Source organism: Lithobates pipiens, unplaced genomic scaffold (assembly GCF_037356315.1).
Source record: "Lithobates pipiens isolate NorthernLeopardFrog02 unplaced genomic scaffold, aLitPip1_a1.2 Scaffold_3, whole genome shotgun sequence".
NCBI classification, from domain to species: domain Eukaryota; kingdom Metazoa; phylum Chordata; class Amphibia; order Anura; family Ranidae; genus Lithobates; species Lithobates pipiens.
In genome coordinates, this window is record NW_027507790.1 from 42,647,967 (window position 1) to 42,668,015 (window position 20,049).

General features: G+C 46.5%; 1 protein-coding gene across 2 annotated transcripts in view; it reads left to right on the forward strand.

The window, feature by feature from the left end:
• KLHL22 (kelch like family member 22) overlaps positions 1-20,049 on the forward strand; it is a 72,951-nt gene that overhangs the window by 31,859 nt on the left and 21,043 nt on the right. For both annotated transcript variants that reach the window (XM_077461566.1, XM_077461565.1), the window contains exon 5: positions 19,551-20,044. In XM_077461566.1, the coding sequence (XP_077317692.1) occupies positions 19,551-20,044 (494 nt within the window). The remainder of the gene's footprint in view (positions 1-19,550; positions 20,045-20,049) is intronic.

Here is a 20,049-nt window from a genome sequence, read left to right on the forward strand (position 1 = left end):
CTATGTTTGTTTTCTTTTTTGTTTGTTTTTTGTTTTTTTTGGGGGGGGGGCCTTTGATGAGATATTAGAGGTCTAAACAGACCCCCATACCTCTTTTTAGAGACAGAGAAAGGGACTGGCGATGGTCCCTTTTCTCTGCAGCACTTTACTTGAATGAGAATCTGTATAGAGATTCCATTCATTCAGAAAATGACAGTCTGATACATTGTAACACTCACGGTTACAATATGTCAGTGGGCACATAGCAGTGATCAGTAGTGATCGCTGATCGCTGCATGTGCCCTCTCTTCTACAGGGGAGAGCTTAGTAAACACATGTTTATTAAAGCCCCCCAAGCCCCAACTTCACCCCCACCCTCACTGCTCCCTACCCCACCGTGATCCCCAGCCTGACAGATCATAGGAGATCCGTGCAGGGAGAAGCTGCAAGCGGAGGGAAGGGAAAAGGGAAGGAGAGATGCATCTTAGAGCGGCCATGAATCGGGGGTGCGGGGGCAGTTGGGCGATCTGACTGGCGAGGGGACACATCTGGACCCCCTTAGGCCCCATGCAGCACCTGAAGCCGGTGGGAGTGGAAGAGGAGGGGTGATGGATAAAGATGGTGGCTGCGGGGGTTGGATCGGCTGCTCTCCTGACAGAGGGGTCTGTGCTGGTTTTTTATCAGTGCAGTCCCCCCTCGGATGCCGCCAGGACCATCAGGGAGGGCCACCACACTGGACCACCAGGTATGCCACCCTAAACCACCAGGGAAATGCCAATCGGTGACCAGGCAGCGCCAATGAAAAATGCCTGCCAGTGCCACCAGTGATGCCTATCAGTGTCATCTATCAGTGCCCATCGTCGGTGCTGTCTTATCAGTGCAGCTTATCAGTGCCCATCAGTGAATTCAAAAACGTACTTATTTACAAAATTTTATAAGAAAAACCTTTTTTTTTCTGTCTTTTTTTTTAACCGTTAGCAAAAAATAAAAACCGCAGAGGTGATCAAATACCACCAAAAAAAAATTATATTTGTGGGAAAAAAATGATAAAAATTTGGTTTGGGTACAGTGTAGCATGACCGCGCAATTGTCATTTAAAAAGTGACAGCGCTGAAAGCTGAAAATTGGCCTGGGCGGGAAGATGCGAAAGTGCCCTGTATTGAAGTGGTTAAAAAAATTTTTTTTTTTTATTTATTTACTTTTTTTGTATAGTATCTCTTTAAAGGGACTGTAAAGTGATTTTTTTTTTTTTTATTTTTTTTTTAAATAACAAACATGTTATACTTACCTCCACTGTGCAGCTCGTTTTGCACAGAGTGGCCCCGAACCTGCTCTTCTGGGGTCCCTCGGCAGCTGTCTCGGCTTCCTCCCGCAGGTGCTTCTCACGTTCATGCGAGCTCCCTCGCATGGTGAGAAGCATCTGCGAGCGCGCTCCTGAGATACAGCCGGCGGCTATAGCCGCTCGCTGTATCACACGGGCCCCCCCCCGGCGCTCCGCGACGGTGGATGTGATTGACAGCAGCGCGAGCCAATGGCTGCGCTGCTTTCCATCCATCCACTCCAGCCAATCAGCGGCCAGGCTGAACGGTGGAAAGGACGTCGGGGGACGAGCGCGGGACTTTCGAGGGGTGAGGTAAGTAAAACGGGAGGGCTGGGGGCGCAGGCACTGTCAGATGTTTTTTCACCTTAATGCATAGAATGCATTAAGGTGAAAAAACATTTACCTTTACAACCCCTTTAACTGCTTGCCAACCAGTTGCCGTCATTTTACTGCGGCTGGTCGGCACGATCCCGCAAACCGTCATAGCTATACGTCGGCTCTCGGGATAGCACACGCGCCCACTGCACAGCGGTGGTGCCGATGCTCATGGCCGACGGTCGCGATGACCGCCGGCCACGAGCGATCGTGAGCACAAGGGACAGAACACGGAAGTGTGGGTGTAAACACACAAATCCCTGTTCTGTTCTGAGAGGAGTGACAGATCGTGTGTTCCTATTAGCTAGGAACCAAATCTGTCAGTTCCTCTAGTCGGTCCCCTCCCCCTTTAGTTAGAATCACCTCCCAGGGAACACAGTTAACCCTTTGAACGCCTCCTAGTGTTAACCCCTTCACTGTCAGTGACATTTTTATAGCACTGATTGCTGTATAAATGCCAATGGTCCCAAAAAATGTGTCAAAATTGTCCGATGTGTCCGCCATAATGTTGCAGTCACAATATTACACGACATTACTAGTATAAAAAAAAAATTCTAAAAATGCTATAACTCTATTCCCTAGTTTGTAGATGCTATAATGTTTGCATAGACCAATCAATATACGATATACTATTTAAAAAAAAAAAAAAGGTATGTTTATTATAGCAAAATGTACAAAATGTTCAAAATTGTCAGTTTTTTTGTTTATAGTGCAAAAAATAAGAACCACAGAGGCGATCAAATACCACCAAAAGAAAGCTCTATTTGTGGGGAAAAAAGGATGTCAATTTTGTTTGGGTACAGCTTCACACGACCGCGCAGTTGTCAGTTAAAGCGACACAGTGCCGAATCGCAAAAAAATGGCCCAGTCATTCAGCAGCCAAATCCCTTCTTTTTTTTTTTTTTTTTTTTGGATCTGACAACATACCTTGTGATAGCATGGGCAGGTACAGGTACTCTTCACAGTGATTTAGGGTCTGTTGGACCCAAGATCTCTCCTGTGCCCTCAAAAGAATCTGATCAAACCGAAATCAGCTTGTTTAGATCCTTTACAAGCCAGTAACGGCTTGTAAAAAACGAATGGAAACCGGAAGTGACTTCTGGTTTCATTTGTCACAGAAGAGGGGTGTGTACTAGTTTAGGCGGAAAGACAGATCAGAGTGGAGAGCCCTGGAACAGTGGCTGGGCAGAAGGGCACCTTCCACGCTCTGTAGAAGTGATTGCGAGGCTGTAGAGCTTGCTTGGATCACTACAGGAAAGTCCATCGCCAGTATTCTTAGATTTTAGGTGGTGTCATCCACTTGGCAGTGCTGTTTGAGGGGGTAATTTTGAATCTCAAGGCTGAATGAACAGAAATGGAATTCTTTTGGCATGTAAAACATCTAACATGAATGTATTTCATCTGTGTAGTAAGCTGTGTAGTTCAGTTTAACCACTTGCCGTCCCGCCACAGTACATTTACTGTTGCGGGGCGGCACGGGCAGCCTCAGTCAGGTGTATATATGTTATTGAGTTTTTTTTTTTGGGTTAGAAGCATGCAGCACACCATTCCTGTAACTGCTGTGTTCACTGTACACAGCAAATCACTGTTACAGATAATTGGTAACCGGGTATCATGTGACCGCTATGATTGGTAATAGTGATCACATGATAACAAGAATGGCTTTCCATTCACGAACAACTTGCTTACTGTTGTGTTCTGTAATTGGCCCAAAGCAATCATATGGTGCCTAGCTACCTGTACCATGTGATTAGCTTTGCCAATCACAGATCACAACCATAAGCAAGCAGCTCATGAATGGTTAACCTATTCATGACAGCTAAAACTATTGCTTATACAGTGATAATCTCTGTATAAGCAATCGGTGTAAAAAGAAATAAACCTGATCGGAGGTTCCATCTCCCAAGAGCTGAAATTGGGGTATGTGTCTCCTGGTGTGCAGCAGCAGGGAAAGCTTTGGGAGTCTCTGGGCTGCAGGGGTAAGTGCGCTCTTACCAGTGCTGGTTGGTAGAGGAGGTCAGGTGTGCGGCCGTGGGCTACCTGTCGCATGTACCTGTGGCCAGAGTCCGCTTGGCCAGGAAGACGCTGGGGCGGGGTGACGTCTTTGCCGTGCACCGGGGGAGCTGGTTCAGCCCCTTAAAGGCAGGGAGCAGGAACGGTCGGCTGGTGTCATGGACGCAGATGATGATATTCCATCTGCCCAGGCTCCGAGGGATTCAGGCACCAGCGGGATGCAGGTAGGCACCTGGAGGTGTCCTTTTTTGTGTCCACTGGGAATAACAGCTAGGTGGTGGTCACTAGCGAGCTGGGCACAACAGGAGGTTTGTGGTACAGTTGTCACCGGATGTGGACTGTTTTCATGGTTATGGTAGAGGTTTTCTCACCGCCATGAGGCCCCTGTGTTTTATGTCTTTTAGCAGGCCAAGCCGCTTAAAGAACCAAAGCCCATTCCAGAAAGCGGTGTGCTAAGTGTGGGACCAAGATGTCCTTGGAGTACACAGAACCGCTATGTAAAGGCTGTGTGGGGAAACTGGTCAGGAAAGATTCAAATACCCTTTATGCAAAATCTTTGGGATCCATTAGGGATGAAATGACATCCATCTTTAAGCAATTTGAGAAACTTATTGCAGATGTCAGAACTCCAGCTGCTCCCTCTGGCAATTCCTCTCCCCTCGCCAAAGGTCAGTTGCCTCTGGGACACAGGAGATGTTGAGGGAATGAGCAGGTTAGTTGCCTGTGAAGTAGCAACTGGTAGCTCGGATTCAGATCAGGAAGAGGATGGAGAAGAGGAACGAAAGGGCCCCAAGTATAAGCTGTCCTTGGAGGATGTCGAGGACCTTTTAGGGGCCATAAATGAAATGCTGTAAATTGAGGAAGACAAAGAGCTTCCCTCCAAGCATGACTTGATGTATCAAGGTCTATGAAAAAGAAGTCCAAGTTATTCCCAGTCCACCAGGTGATGTCCGTGGTGGTGCGGAAGGAATGGGCAGACCCAGAAAAGAAAACCTTTTTTTGCAGCCAGTCATAAAAACAGGTTCCCTTTTGAAGATGACCCACAGGCAGTGTGGAACAAAAATTCTAAATTGGATGCTTCATTGTCAAAAGTCTCCAAAAAGTCGCTATTGGCCTTTGCAGACATAGGTCATCTGAAGGACTGCATGGACAAAAAGGGAGACGTTGTCTTGAAGAGAGCATGAGAAGCAAGTGTCACCAGCCTGAAACCTGTGCCCCTCACAACTTGTCTAGCAAGGAATCTAGACTTATGACTATCCCAGCTTCAGGACCACATCAAAAATGGTACTCCCAGGGAAAAAAATCCTAAAGTCCTTGGCAGTTCTCTTTAAAGCTGTGGGCTATATAGGTGATACATTTGAAGAGTCTGCTAAGCTTGCGGAAAGATCAGGGGGTCTAGCAGTTGCAGCAAGGCGAGCCATTTGTTTGGAGACCCTGCATTCAAGCTAAGATTGTGTAATCTTCCGTTTTCTGGAGATCTGCTGTTTGGACAAGGGCTGGACGAAGTATTGCAAAGGACGGCGGACAGGAAGAAATCTTTTCCAACTAAAAAACGGAAGCCCTCTAAAGAGGTTTTTTTCAACAGCAAAGGGAACAATCCCAAGATGAAAGGAAGGCTCACCCCAGGAAACACTGGGCTGGCCATAAGGGGAAGCCAAGAGCAACGTTCTCTTTGGCTCTATTGGCCAAACTCCAAAACAACAGTGACTACAGGACACCAGTAGGGGGAAGATTGACTACCCTTCTACCTCAGTGGCAGAAAATGAAAGCCAACATTTATGCCTTAAACATCATTAGCACCAGGGGTTACTCTTTGGAGTTCAACAGCATCCCACCAGAGAAATTTCTTCTGACAAAGCTTCCCAGAGATCCCGAAAAAGCTTGAGCCCTCCCTATGCTTCTGGGAGAAATGGTAGATCAGAAGGCCCTTGCTCCAGTCCCAGAAAAAGAAAAGGGACAAGGTTTTTTTTTGCATGTATTTTTTCATCAAGAAACCATCTGGGAATTTTTGACTGATTTTGAATTTAAAACCCCTGAATCAAGCGATTCGATACAATAAATTCCCTATGGAATCGATTTTTTTTATTTATTTTTTTCAGTGAAAACTATCCTTCAACCAAGCGCATTCCTGGTGACCATGAACCCAAGGGATGTTTACCTCCACATTTCTATACAGGAAAAGCTCCCAGAAATACCTAGGGTTGGCAGTGGAGGTAGAAGAGAAGGAATACCACTTCCAGAGCAGGGCTCTCCCCTTCGGTCTATCCTCTTCACTGAGGATATTCACCAAGGTACTGGTGGAAGTCCTGGCCCCTCTAAGGTTGAAGACCATGACAATACTCCCTTATCGGGACGACCTTCTCTTTGCAGGACCGACAGAAGTGCAGCTGGCAAAAGAGCTTACTGTGGCCCTACAATGGCTAAAGTCACTGGGGTGGATCCTCAACATCTTCAAATAAAACCTTCGTCCTGCCCGGGATATCCAGTTTTTGGGATATTGGCTTGGTTCAACAGACCAGAAAACATTTCTGCCGGAAGAAGAAATTCAGAATTTAACCAGGAGAGTGAGTTCTATATAGAACAACCTTCCAGCGTCAATCAGAGAACTGATGTCAGTTCGGAGTCTGATTACCTTGACAATCTTGGCCATTCAATGGGCAAGGGTTCACCTACAGCATCTACAAGTCTTCCTACTGCAAGAACAGGAGGATTTAGACAGAACACTTTTATTCCCAACCACAGTAGAAAGAGCACTTTGGTGGTGGAGAAACCAAGCAAATCTAAATCCAGATCTGGCATGGTCCTTTCCAACCTCGCGGAGGTTGACTATGGACACAAGCAGTTGGGGATGGGGAACCCATCTGGCAGGCCAACCCGCTCAGGGGAAGTGGTCCCCAGATGAAGCCCAGGCATCCTCAAATTGGAGGGAGCTTATGGCAGTCTCCAAAGCCATCGAACACTTCCAAGAGCTTCTGAGAGCTCACCATGTCTTAATCCTATCAGACAACGCCATGGCGGTAGCATATGTGAAAAGCAGGGGGGCACGTGGAGCTCTTGCTTAATCAAGACCTCAAACCAGATCTGCCAGTGGGCAGAACATAACCTGCTATCACTGATAGTGGTCTACCTCAAGGGGGATTGCAACCAAGTGACTTCCTCAGCCGCCAAGAGAACTCCCAAGAAAAGTGGGAACTACAGAGGTATTCAGAGATCACAGCTTTCTGGGTAAATGCCAGAAAAAAACCTGTTTGCATCACAAAAAATTCAAGGGGAGGTCTTTTTATTCACTAAACCTGCGAGTCCAGGCTTTGGGGATAGATGCACTTCAAAATCCTTGGAATTTCAGCATCTTATGCCTCCCCTCTAGTGCATCTGATTCCTCGAGTCCTAAAGAAATTCTTGAAGGAACGGATGAGACTAATACTAATTGCACCATATTGGTCTAAGAGAGCCTGATTCTCCCTGCTGCTCAGTCTCTCGGCAGACAAACCCTGGCCACTTTCTCTCAGGGACGACCTCATCCATCAGGGACCCCTAGCAGGTCTCAAGCAAGAAGGCTTCAATTGGACATCTTGGCTACTTAGGAAGGCATCCTAAGGTCAAAAGGGCTCTCAAAGAGTGGTGGCTACACTTCTGAGTACGAGGAAGCCTAACACCAGAGCCATCTATAGAAAAATGTGGAAAAACAGTTGGTGCATAGAAAGTGACAGACAGAATATAGACACACCGACAATCTTAGAATTTCTACACTAGGGCGGCTGGTAAGGGTCTAGCGCTAAGTATACTGAAGGTTCAGATAGCAGAGCTGTCGGTGTATCTGGAACAGGCATTACAAGAAGACCCATTGGTCTCTAGATTCTGCAGAGCAGTAGCTAAGTACAAACCTCCTAAGGCGCAGAGAGCGACATGTGGGATCTGTCAGTGGTACTTAAGAGTACCATCAGAGCCCTCTTTGAGCATCTACGGGATGCATCCCTACACCTCTTGACATTTATAACAGTCTTCCTCATGGCTATTACTACGGCCCGCCGGATAGGAGAAGTAGAGGTTCTATCAGTCAGGGAACCTTTCCTAAAAAATTTTTACGACAGAGTTCTTCTTCAAACAGATCCAGGATTTACACCGAAAATGGCATAAAATTTCTACAAATCTTAGGATATAGTACTATCCTCCTTTTGCAGTTCACCGTCCAATAGTATGGAGCAAGCATTGAACCTACTAGACATCAGGAAGTGCTTGTTAATGTACCTAGAAATCACTTGTGAATTCAGATCCTCAGACGCCCTATTTGTCCTGTACGCAGGAAAACATAAGGGTAAATGGGCATCCAAGAAAACGCTAGCTAGATGGATTAAGTCAATAATTCTGGAGTGCTATGAAATTATGCAAGTAACACCTCTGAAAAATGTTAGAACTCATTCTAGAAGGGATTCAGTGGCTTCATGGGCAGAGAAGGCGGGCGCTACCCCAGAGCAAATTTGCAAGATGGCAACTTGGTCCAGCTTCTTTTGTCCTACATTACCAACTGGATTGGATATCCAGTCAGGACCAGGCTTTTGGCAGAAAAGTTCTCCAAGCAATTGTCCAACATTAGTCTGGTGAGTAGTTGGTTATCCTCTCACGGGCTGACCTGGAAGATGACTGGGGGAAAAACTGAGTTAGTCTTACTGATAACTCTGTTTCCAGTAATCTTCTAGGGCAGCATGATCCCTCAATAATGTTTAACCTTGTGGGGTTGTGTTGTGTTTATTTGTTTTTCAGATTCCGGCCCTTGGTTCTCTCGGATGACTGATCAGGGACCTGAGGGACCGCCTTAAAATAGTTGATTGGCACTGTGTTTCCTGTTTGGAGGGGGACTGCCCTGTAAGACTACTAGAAACAGATTTACTGGTAAGATCAACACCGTTTTTTTGTTTTTGTTTTTTCAAAATTCTCTGTCCTTTTTTAGTTTATATAATAAAAAAAAAAAAAACAGTGTTGATCAAATGCCACAAAAAGGAAAACTATTTGTGTGAAAAAAAAAGATATAAATGTAATTTGTGTACAGTGTTGCAAGACCATTCACTTGCCAGTTAAAGTAGCACAGTGCTGAATAGCAATAAATGCTCTGGTCATGAAGGGGGTAAAATCTCCTGGAGCTCAAGTTGTTAAAAAGAATGCATCACTATCAATCGTTAAATGATGGTTGCAGATATAAGTAGATATCTGGAGTAATGGCAGCTTGAACGCAACCTTAGGAGGGTGCTACTTTCACTGAAAAATAAAATATGTTAAAGCGGAACTAACCCCATTGATTTAACGGTTTTAAAAAACAATTGCTTTCCTGAAATGCTGGGACTGCTAACTGTCACATTTGCCTGTGTTCTCAACCAAACTGTCAATGGCTGTGGTATTATAACTGATCTCATGTGCAGCACCATGGCAGTTGCAGATCAAACAGAGGCTAAGATTGGGAGGGGCAGTGGACTTTTGTTTGTACTATTGTAATACTGGTGAGGGGACGAACCGGACACCTTTGCTGCCATTGTGCTATTTCCTGGGTGTCCAGTGAGCCCCAGTGCCTTTTAAGGAGGGATGGACTCCCTCCAGGCTCACCTGCACTCTGCCCATCCATTATAATGCATGTTTCTCTTACGTTCACCGACTTTACACAGCTGCTCTCTTAGACCTTTGGGTTGTTACGCTACCTTCAGGAGAGGACTAGGCATAACATGTAATAAGGGGCGGTCCCTTAGGTAACAACCCCACAGCCTGCATTACAGCTTCAGTTTTTTCTGTCTAGTGAAGAAGGACCTAGGAACCCTGCAGGCCCATCTGTCCATGTTTTTTTTTCTGCAGAAGCTTTGCTTTTTGCGCAAGATTAAAGATCCTGTGATCTGCTATCAACAGCCGGCTGGGTGACAGGCTGGATACCCTTATCTTTGTAGTCTCTCCAGCCTGGCCAGCGAGCGTGTGCAGACCAGAGCTCCGTGCTGGGTCGGCCATGACATGCCTCAGCTCCAGAGTCAGTCGTTGAGCGTAATTGCTGCGGAGCACACATATGATCGGAGAGTGGGTATGTGATGGAATGTCTCCCAGCTCTGCAGGACTGGTAAGTACAACTCTCCATGCTTTGGTGGGGTTGAGCATAGGGTGCCCACGTGTCCCGGATTGCCCGGGATTGTCCCGCAATGGACATCTCTGTCCCTGGTCCCGGGCACCTTCATTCCGGGACAATACAGTGTTCCGGAATGAAATAGTGGACACAGCCGGTGCAGCTATCCTACTAACTTCATTTGTCGAACTGGTTGCTAGGGCCGGCCCCGCCTGGCGTCTAGTAACCAGTGACGTCAGCACAGTGAGGCCGGGAGCGAAGCCCGCGCCTAATGCTGCCCTGCTCTCTCCACCCACCTCGGCAGTCGGCACTTCTTCTTCCTTCTCCGGCGGCATGCAGCAGGGAGTCAGAACAGTGTCTCCCGGGGCCCTGACCAGCCCACCTGCTGTGTGTCAGCAGGCCCCACTGCTGCTACTGATGGGGTGGCAGCACTGGCAGGCGGTGGGTCTGGTTACCATTGATGACAGTGCCAGGAAATAGGAGTGGCAGAGGCTGCCAGGCTGACCCCAGAGGAGCACAAAGTGTCCAGACTCCAGTCCCGGAACTCCTCCTCCCTGCACTTCACTGCAAAGACCGAGAACAAGTGGCACCTACAAGGAGCTGCAGTAAGCCACACAGGCAGGGCTGGTACAAGGGGTGGGTGGAAGGGGCACCTGCCCTGGGCGGTGTTCCAATATCCAGTGAGGGGTCACATTAGGAGCTTGCATGGTTCTCCTGCCTCATTGACAGGAGTGACTGCTGTTCTCCCTCATTGGCGGCACTGTAACGATCCTCACTCTGTCTTATCTCTCAGTCTCTTATCTGTGCAGTTAGAAATCTGTCTCCTGTAGCCTGTGCCATGCCCACTATGTGCTTCTACACTGCACACAGGGGGAATGCCATCCTAGCTGAGCTCTCCTGGGGTCCTGAGCAGTGAATAGTGATTCCAGAGAACCGATCTTTTAGCAGCAGCCGACAGAGACACGAACAGCTGAAAGATCCGTTCTCTGTAATCACTATTCACTTCCTAACATAGGGCTCTGAAATTCTGAACACCTCTGTGCTCCCCCTTCTCCCTCCAGTTATTGGATGCTAATTCCACTGTGGGGTCCTAACCCCCAGCTCCCAAAGGAGGACAGAACTTCCCATGTTACACACTTGCTCCTCATCCAATCTCCGACTGTGAGCTATAGTCATGCTGCTTAAGGTAGAGGGCACACTAATGTAAAGGGGGGAAGGAGGGGGGCAAACTAATGTAAGGAGGGGGCGCTCTTATGTAAGGAGGGGGTGCTTTTATTTAAGGAGGGGGCACTCTTATGCAAGGAGGGGGTGCTTTTATTTAAGGAGGGGGCGCTCTTATGCAAGGACGGGGCACACTAATGTAAGGAGAAGGTGCTCTTATGTAAGGATGGGGCACACTAATGTAAGGAGGGGGTGCTTTTATGTAAGGACGGGGCACACTTATGTAAGGAGGAGGTGTTCTTATGTAAAGACGGGGCACACTAATGTATGAAGGGGGTGCTTTTATGTAAGGAGGGGGCACATATTTATGTAAAGGGCGAAGGAGGGGGGCACACTAATGTAAAGGGGGAAGGAGGGGGGCACACTAATGTAAAGAGGGGCGCTCTTATGTAAGGAGGGGTGCTTTTATGTATGAAAGGGGGCACACTAATGTAAGGAGGGGGTGCTTTTATGTAAGGAGGGGGCACACAAATGTAAGAAGCGGGGCACACTAATGTGCCCCCTTACATCCTCCAGAGAGCCCCCTTATAACTCTGGGAGTGGCCCTTAGTACAGTAGTACTAAGGGGGCACCCTGGAGGAGGATGTAAGGGGGGGATAGACCTGCTGTACTGCCTGCGGTAGTACCTATGAAAAGTGATCCTAGCACCCACTTATGATCTTGAACACAGGCCCACTGATTTAATGATATGCCAGTGCCTCGGCCTCAAAAACTGGCCAAAAAAAATTTATTAAAAATTTACTTTTTTGGGGGGGGGGGGGGGGGTGTCCCTCAATGGATGTCTGGAAATGTGGTCACCCTAGTTAAGCAGCTGGGCATTCCCTGGGAGGTCGATTCAGGGGTCCCTCTCTTCACTCCCTGTCCCTATCTTCCCTCTCCCCCCTTCCCTGTGGGAGATGCTGCATGGGCTGCTGAGCGGTGTGTGTGCCATAGACGGGGGCTGTCACCTGGGGGGGGGGGGGGGCTGCGCTGGCTGGTTGTGCCCTGGATGTGTGTAGGTCTCTCCCTGGAGGTGTCTAGAGGCTGTGACTGTTGATCGCTGCAGCGCTGTTTCACCGCCATTTCTCTGCTTGTTTTTCACTGTCCCTCATGGTATACAGTGCTCAGCAGCCATTTTTGGTATGACCAAGGAGCAGCTTGCTCTGTGGCCATTTTCCTGTAGTTTGGCGGCCATTTTCCCTGTGATTATGTCCTTTATACTGGATGCTCGGCGCCCATTTTCTTGAAGCCTGAACACGTTTTTGGTCAGTTTCAGCACCATTCAGAGCAGCTCTGCACAGCGCAGTGGGGTCTCCTATGCACCTGGGAGCTGACACAGGCACTATTAGCTGTACAGCGCAGAACCAGTCAGGGTGGTGAGTCATGCGGGAAAGAGCCCCCTCAGCCAGCAGCAGTTAGGAGGGTAGGACCATCACTGTCCTAAGTCCCCAACAGGTGGCACAGGATAGGGTCAACATAGCTTCAGAAACTGGTGTTTCTTCCCCCAAAATCCAGGCAATTGCAACCGGTTCGCCTGCAGACAATGCTAGTGCGCCTGGTGGCAGACGTTCCTTGGCGACCGCCGTTACGATAAGACCTTCAGTCTCAAGGTCCAATTCTCCAGCCTGCTTTACCATCACTGGTTTTAACGTAAGAGAAAATAGGATTTTTTGTACTCGCCGTAAAATCCTTTTCTCTACTTCAACGACTGACACAGCACCCGCCCCTCATATATATTTTTTTTACGTTATACTGCTTGTTGACGTACTGAAGCTTCAATGCAGGCTGTGGGTTGTTACCTAAGGGACCGCCCCTTGGGCGGAACTAGAAAGTTCTAGTTTTATTATTACATGTTAACATGTTATGCCTAGTCCTCTCCTGAAGGTGACATAACAACCCAATGGTCTAAGAGAGGAACTGTGTCAGTCGGTGAACTACAGAGAAAAGGATTTTACGGGGAGTACAAAAAATCCTATTTCTTCTACTATGGAGGCTCTCAAAACTTAGAGTTCTAACGGCAGATAATATTGGGGTACTGTGAAGTAGCACTGCAGCTTACGCGTGTATTGGCAAATGTGTGCAAACTAAACTCCTGTTTTTTTTTAATGCATACTGTTAGGATAATTTGGTTGGTTGCAATGTAGTCAGTAAATTGAGCTGAGAATTTTTTATGTTTTTGTTTGAGATTGCTGTACTAACCTCATATTGTTATTACAGGATCTCCCCCCGAGCTCTACAGTTTCCTTTTTCCTTCAGGCCACTTGGTTGAACAGAAAAAACTGATAGTGTGTACTAGGCGTAAAGTGGTGTTGCACATAAAAAAAAATAGTTTTTTTTTAACTCACCTCTAAATGCCTGTTGCTAGGGAGTCCCTCGTAGTCTGCCTCCTTCAGTGCCTGGGCTTGTGACATCACTTCCCCTCGGTGCAGAAAGGGCTCAGCTCTGCACCCTCCCTCCTGTCAGTCACCTGGGACAAGTGACAGGTCCCAGATGACTGCTTGGCCAATCGCGGTGCCGGTCGCGCATGCGCAGTGGGTGCCCACAGTTAGAATGCCGGCGCCGCCAAGCGGAGGGGGAAACGAGCGGGGCTTCTTTCCCCCGCATCGCTGGACCGTGGGACAGGTAAGTGTCCGATTATTAAAAGTCAGCAGCTAAATTTTGTAAATAAGTAATTTTTCTCCTTCGCTGATGGGTGCTGGTGAGGCAGGACTGATGAGGCGGCATGAATATGCCGCACTGATAGGCGGCACTGATGAGCCCTGATAGGCGACGCTGATGGGTGGCACTGGTGGGCAATGGACACAGATAAGCGACACTCAAGGGCACAGATAGGTGGAACAGATAGGCAGCACTGATGAGCATTGATGGTCAGCACTGATAGCCAGCACTGACTGGCATCACTGATTGCTGGCACTTGTGGGCACTGATTTCTGGCACTCGTGGGCACAGATTGGTGCCAGTTGTGGGCACTGGTTGGCACTAATTGCTGGCAGTGGCATTGCTGGCACTTAATTGTAATCAGGGCACTGATGATCAGTGCCCTGATTACATCCCTAGATGTCCTCTGTGAGGAGATGCCACTGATCGGCTCTCCCCTCCTCAGACTTTGCCTGTGTGAGGCGAGGAACGCCGATTACTGGCATCTCCATGTTTACATGTGAGTGGTTGTCATTGGACACAGCCGATCACATGGTTAAAGAGCCATGGCAGCGGCTATTTACACAGGTCAGGGTTGTGCCGTGTCCAAGCAACACTGCACGGCCGCGATCACTGCACTGTGCGCCTCCTGGGTGGCGCGCGAGAGCGGTCATTCTGGAGGGCCATCATATGATGTTCATCCAGAAGGAGAGCTGCGCTGCCCAGCCATCATTTGATAGCCAGCGGGCGGGAAAAGGTTAACGTAAACCTGTCATAAACCTGGGCAACCCAAACTAAGCAAATGTTGGAAACCGCATACATTTATTCATTATATATTTAAATGTGAATTGCCTGGATTTCTCACATGTTTAGCCTAAATATAACTGACACAAACATACTTCTAATTCTATGTAATATATGTTACTAAACACAGGACCCTGCATTCATTACAGTTGTGTGAAAAAGTTTTTGCCCCCTTTCTGATTTTTTTTTTTTTTTTTTTTGCATATTTGTTACACTTAAAGTGGAAGTAAACTCCCCTATCGTTTTCAGCCAAGGAAGCTGCCATCTTTGCCTCTGTTTAATCTTCAACTGCTATGGTGCTGCACATGTGATTCGTTATGACACCAGCCATTGGATGGTTTGATAGTTTGGCTGAGAGCACAGCCAATGTGCAGTTAGCATTCCCGGCATGCTTTTTTTTTTTTTTTAACTGTTTAAATCGATGGGTTTACTTCCACTTTAAATGACTCAGATCATCAAACACATTTTATTATTACACAAAGATAACCCAAGTAAAATACAAAATGCAGTTTTTAAATTATGGTTTCATTTATTAAGGCAAAAAGGCTGTCTAAACCTGCCCGGCTTTATGTGAAAAAGTTATTGCCTCCTAAACCTAATAACTGGTTGTGCCACCCTCGGCGGCAACAATTGCAATCAAGTGTTTGCGATAACTGGCAATGAGTCTTTCACATTGCTGTGGAGCAATTTTGGCCTGCTCTTCTTTGTAGAATTGTTTTAATTCAGCCACAGCAGCATCTCAATTGGATTTAAGTCCGGGCTTTGACTAGGCCACTCCAAAACTTAAATTTAGCTTTGTTTGAAGGTGGACTTGCTGTTGTGTTTGGGATCATTGTCCTGCTGCATATCCCAAGTGCACTTGAGCTTAAGGGGTTGTAAACCTACATGTCTTAACCCCTTGCTGTCGAGCGTACGCAGATGTGCGTACTCGGCTTCCGGGGGTTATACCGGGATGATGCCCGCACCTGCAGGCATCATCCCGGTACCGTTTTTCAGAGCGGGCAATTGGCTTTCCAGCCATAACAACCGATGCATCTAAAAGCCACTCGGCTGTTACGCCGGAGGAGCGGGAAGGGACGTCCCCCCTTCCGCCGCCTCCCGCCGCTCTTACCGGGGCTCCCGTTCCATCGGGAGCACCGATGCACAATCCGCCACTTCTAGCGTCTAGGGAGGGACTGGAATGAAGCCGTAAGCGGCTTCATTCCAGTCTCCTAATTGTAAACACGGAAGCGACATCATGATGTTACTTCCGGTTTACTCTGCTGCCAATGGCACCGGATTTAAAAATATATACAGTATTCAGAATCGACGAAAATGGCAATCTGAATACTTTGAAGTGTAAAGGAGGGATTGGAGGTCTTTTAGACCCCGATCCCTCCATAAAGAGTACCTGTCACCACCTATTACTGTTACTAGGGATGTTTACATTCCTTGTGACAGCAATAAAAGTGATTCATTTTAAAATAAATAAAAAAAATTAAAAAAAAATTAAAATTTTAAAGCCATTGGCTCCCGCTGCTGTCAATCAAATCCAATAAAACAGGCATATGGACACCAAATGCTGGACTTAGGAGTGCGCCCGCAAGGTAATCTCCCAGGAGAGCACTTCTCCCAGGGGGGTTTCCTAATGTGGGGAGGAGCCGCAAAAGCCACCGACGGACCCCAGAAGAGCAGGTTCGGGGCCACTCTGTGCAAAACGAGCTGCACAGTGGAGGATGATATGTTTGTTATTTTTTTTAAAACGAATGCTTATAATCACTTTAAGGTCACAAACTGATGGCCGGACATTCGCCTTTAGGATTTTTTGGTAAAGCTCAGAATTCATGGTTCAATCAATTATGGCAAGTCGTCCAGGTCCTGAAGCTGAAAAGCAGCCCCAGGCCATCGCCATGTCTGACTGTTTGTATGGTGTTCTTGTTATGAAATGCTGTATTTGTTTTATGCCAGATGTAATGGGACGCGCACCTTCCAAAAAGTTACATTTTTGTCTCAACGGTCCACAGAATATTTTGCTAAAAGCCTTGGGGATAATCAAAATGTTTTTTGGTAAATGTGAGATGAGCCTTTATGTTCTTTTTGGTCAGCAGTGGCTTTGGCATCCCATTGATGCCATTTTTTTTCCCAGTCTCTTTCTTATTGCTGAATCATGAACACTGATCTTTCCTGAAGCAAGTGAGGCCGGCAGTTCTTTAGCTGTTCTGGGTTCTTTATGACCTCCTGGATGAGTCGTTGTCATGCTCTTGGAGTAACTTTTGTAGGCTGGCCACTCCTGGGAAGGTTCACCACTGTTCCAAGTTATCTCCATTTGTGGATAATGGCTCTCCCCGTGGTTCACTGGAGTTCCAAAGCCATTGAAATGGCTTTGAAACCCTCTCTAGACCGATACATGTACATTACTTTGTTTCTAATCCTGTTCTTGAATTTTTTTAGATTGTGGCATGATGTGTAGCTTTTTGTGATGTGTTAATGTGCTTCACTTTGTCAGACAGCTTCTATTTATGTAATTCCTTGATTCAACAGGTCTGGCAGTAATCAGGCCTGTGACAAGTAAAATTTAACTCCGCTTTCCAAAAAATTGTGGTTAATTACAGTTGATTCATGATTCAACATAGGAGGGGGCAATTATTTTTTTACATAGAGCCAGGCAGGTTTGAACAGCTTTTTCCCTTAATGAATTCAATAATAACTACACCTTGGATTTACTCAGGTTATCTTTGTGTAATATAAAAATTTGTTTTATAATCTGAATTGTTTAAGTGTGAGAAATATGCAAAAAAAAAAAAATCTGGAAGGGGGCAAAGACTTTTTCACACAACTGTATATCTTGTCTCCAACAGTTTACTGAACATGGAAATGCAATTATATTTTTTAAAATATAAACTGATAAATACCCTTTATCATCAGCAGTATATACAGTATCTCACAAAAGGTACTACACCCTCACATTTTTGTGAATATTTTATTATATCTTTTCATGTGACAACACTGAAGAAATGATACTTTGCTACAATGTAATGTAGTAAGTGTACAGCTTGTACAACAGTGTCAAAGTAACTCAACACACAGCCATTAATGTTTAAACCGCTGGCAACAAAAGTAAGTAAACCCCAAAGTGAAAATGTCCAAATTGGGCACAATTAGCCATTTTTCCCTCACAGTGTCATTTGACTCATTAGTGTTACAAGGTCTCAGGTGTGAATGGGAAGCATGTGTGTTAAATTGGTTTTATCGCTATGACTCTCTCATACTGATGACTGGAAGTTTAACATGGCACCTCATGGCAAAGAACTCTCTGAGGATCTTAAAATAAGAATTGTTGCTGTACATAAAAATGGCCTAGGCTATAAGAAAATTGGCAAGACCCTTAAACTGAGCTGCAGCACAGTGGCCAAGACCATACAGCAGTTTAACAGGATGGGTTTGACTCAGAGTGCACATGCTCAGAATCATATCCAGAGGTTGTCTTTGGGAAATGCATATGAGTGCTGCCAACATTGCTGCAGAGGTTTAAGAGGTGAGGAGCAGTCTGTCAGTGCTCAGACCATACGCCCGCACGCTGCATCAAATTGGTCTGCATGGCTGTCGTCCCAGAAGGAAGCCTCTTCTAAAGATGATGCACAAGAAAGCCCACAAACAGTTTTCTGAAGACAAACAGACTAAGGGCATGGATTACTGGAACCATGTCCTGTGGTCTGATGAGACCAAGATAAATTTATTTGGTTCAGACGATATCAAGCGTGTGTGGCGGCAACCAGGTGAGGAGTACAAAGACAAATGTGCCTACAGTCAAGCGTGGTGGTGGGAATGTCATTGTCTGGGGCTGCATGAGTGCTGCCGGCACTGGGAAGCTACAGTTCATTGAGGGAACCATGAATGCCAACATGTACTGTGACATACTGAAGCAGAGCATGATCCCCTCCCTTTAGAGACTGGGACCGCAGCGCAGTATTCCAACATGATAATGACCCCAAACACACCCCCAAGACTACCACTGCCTAACTATCTAACATCCACCAGCTCCAGGATGTCATCATGGAGGAGTGGAAGAGGACTCCATTCTCTAAGAGGGTTAAGGCAATAATGCTGGCCACACAAAATATTGACACTTTGGGCCCAATTTGGAAATTTTCACTTAGGGGTGTACTCACTTTTGTTGCCAGCGGTTTAGTTATTAATGGCTGTGTGTTGTGACTTCTATCAGTGTCTGGTTAAAGCTTGTAGGAGGAGTTTTCATTCTACTCTGACTGTCCCATGAGGCTGCAGTAACCCTGGCCCTCTGTCTTCACAGTGATCTTTGGCCCTGTGCTGATCACATACACCCTCCCTCTGTAGCAATACACCCCCAAACTGAGCATGTGTAGACTAACTCCAAAGTCTCCGTCTTATTAGGTGATAGGATTTTTAGGAAACAATAAAGTGAAAGAGAAAATAGGTTTAAACAGCCTTTTTACACAATGCAGAGGATTAACCCCCTAGGTTTCATAGTTTCATAGTTTGTTAGGTTGAATAAAGACACCAGTCCATCCAGTTCAACCTGAGTGAGTGTCTACAATGGTCCCTTTCCCTGTACATTGCTACACCCACATTGGTCCCTATCCTCAAGGAGCCCACAATCCAAGGTCCCCATTCATATACTAGGGCCAATTTTGGACAGAAGCCAATTAACCTAACTGCATGTCTTTGGATTGTGGGAGGAAACCGGAGTACCCGGAGGAAACCCACGCAGGCACAGGGAGAACATGACAAACTCCAGGCATGTAGTGTCATGGTTGGGATTTGAACCAGTGACGTTCTTACTGCTAGGTGAGAGTGCTAACCACTACACCACAGGTTCCACAGTAAATATAGCAAGCATGCTTTACTGCATATACAGACTGATTTTATTATTGTGGGTTTAGTAACATTTTAAATAAAGTAATCCTGAGCAGCCCAAAGTGAAGACATGTTGAAAACCACATATGTTTGTCCAGAATTTTCTTGATGTGAATTTCCTGGGTTTCTTACCGATGTACTTTAAATATAACTGACACAAAATTACTTCTAGAGGCGATTCAGTTTGCATTGTGCGCTATACAAGTATTTCATTCATTCATTCATTCTAATTTCTATGCAAAATCTGTATTTCAGGTGGGATCAGAAAATGAAGTATATGAGGGAGCTTTACTCTACCACTACACCTCAGAGCAGGTGGAAACGGATCAGGTGAGCCTGACGGAGTCTCCAAAGCTACTTGAAACTGTACGCTTCCCCTTGATGGAGCTACCAGTCCTGCAGAGGCTACACGACAAGCTGGGGCCGTGTCCCCTCAAAGTGACAGTGTCCGGTGCTCTGGAATATCACAAGAATGAAATAATGCAGCCGGTGCTGCAGGGGCCCCACACACATCTACGCTCCGAGTTCAACTGCATAGTGGGCTTTGGAGGGATGTTCTCCACCCCTTATACTGTACTCAGTGATCAGGCCAAATATTTGAACCCTCTGATTGGGGAATGGAGGCCACTAACAGCCCCTCAAGCCCCACGCATGTCAAATCAGGGCATTGCAGTGCTCAATAACTTTGTCTACTTGATTGGTGGAGACAACAACGTGAGGGGGTACCGTGCAGAAGCACGATGTTGGAGGTGAG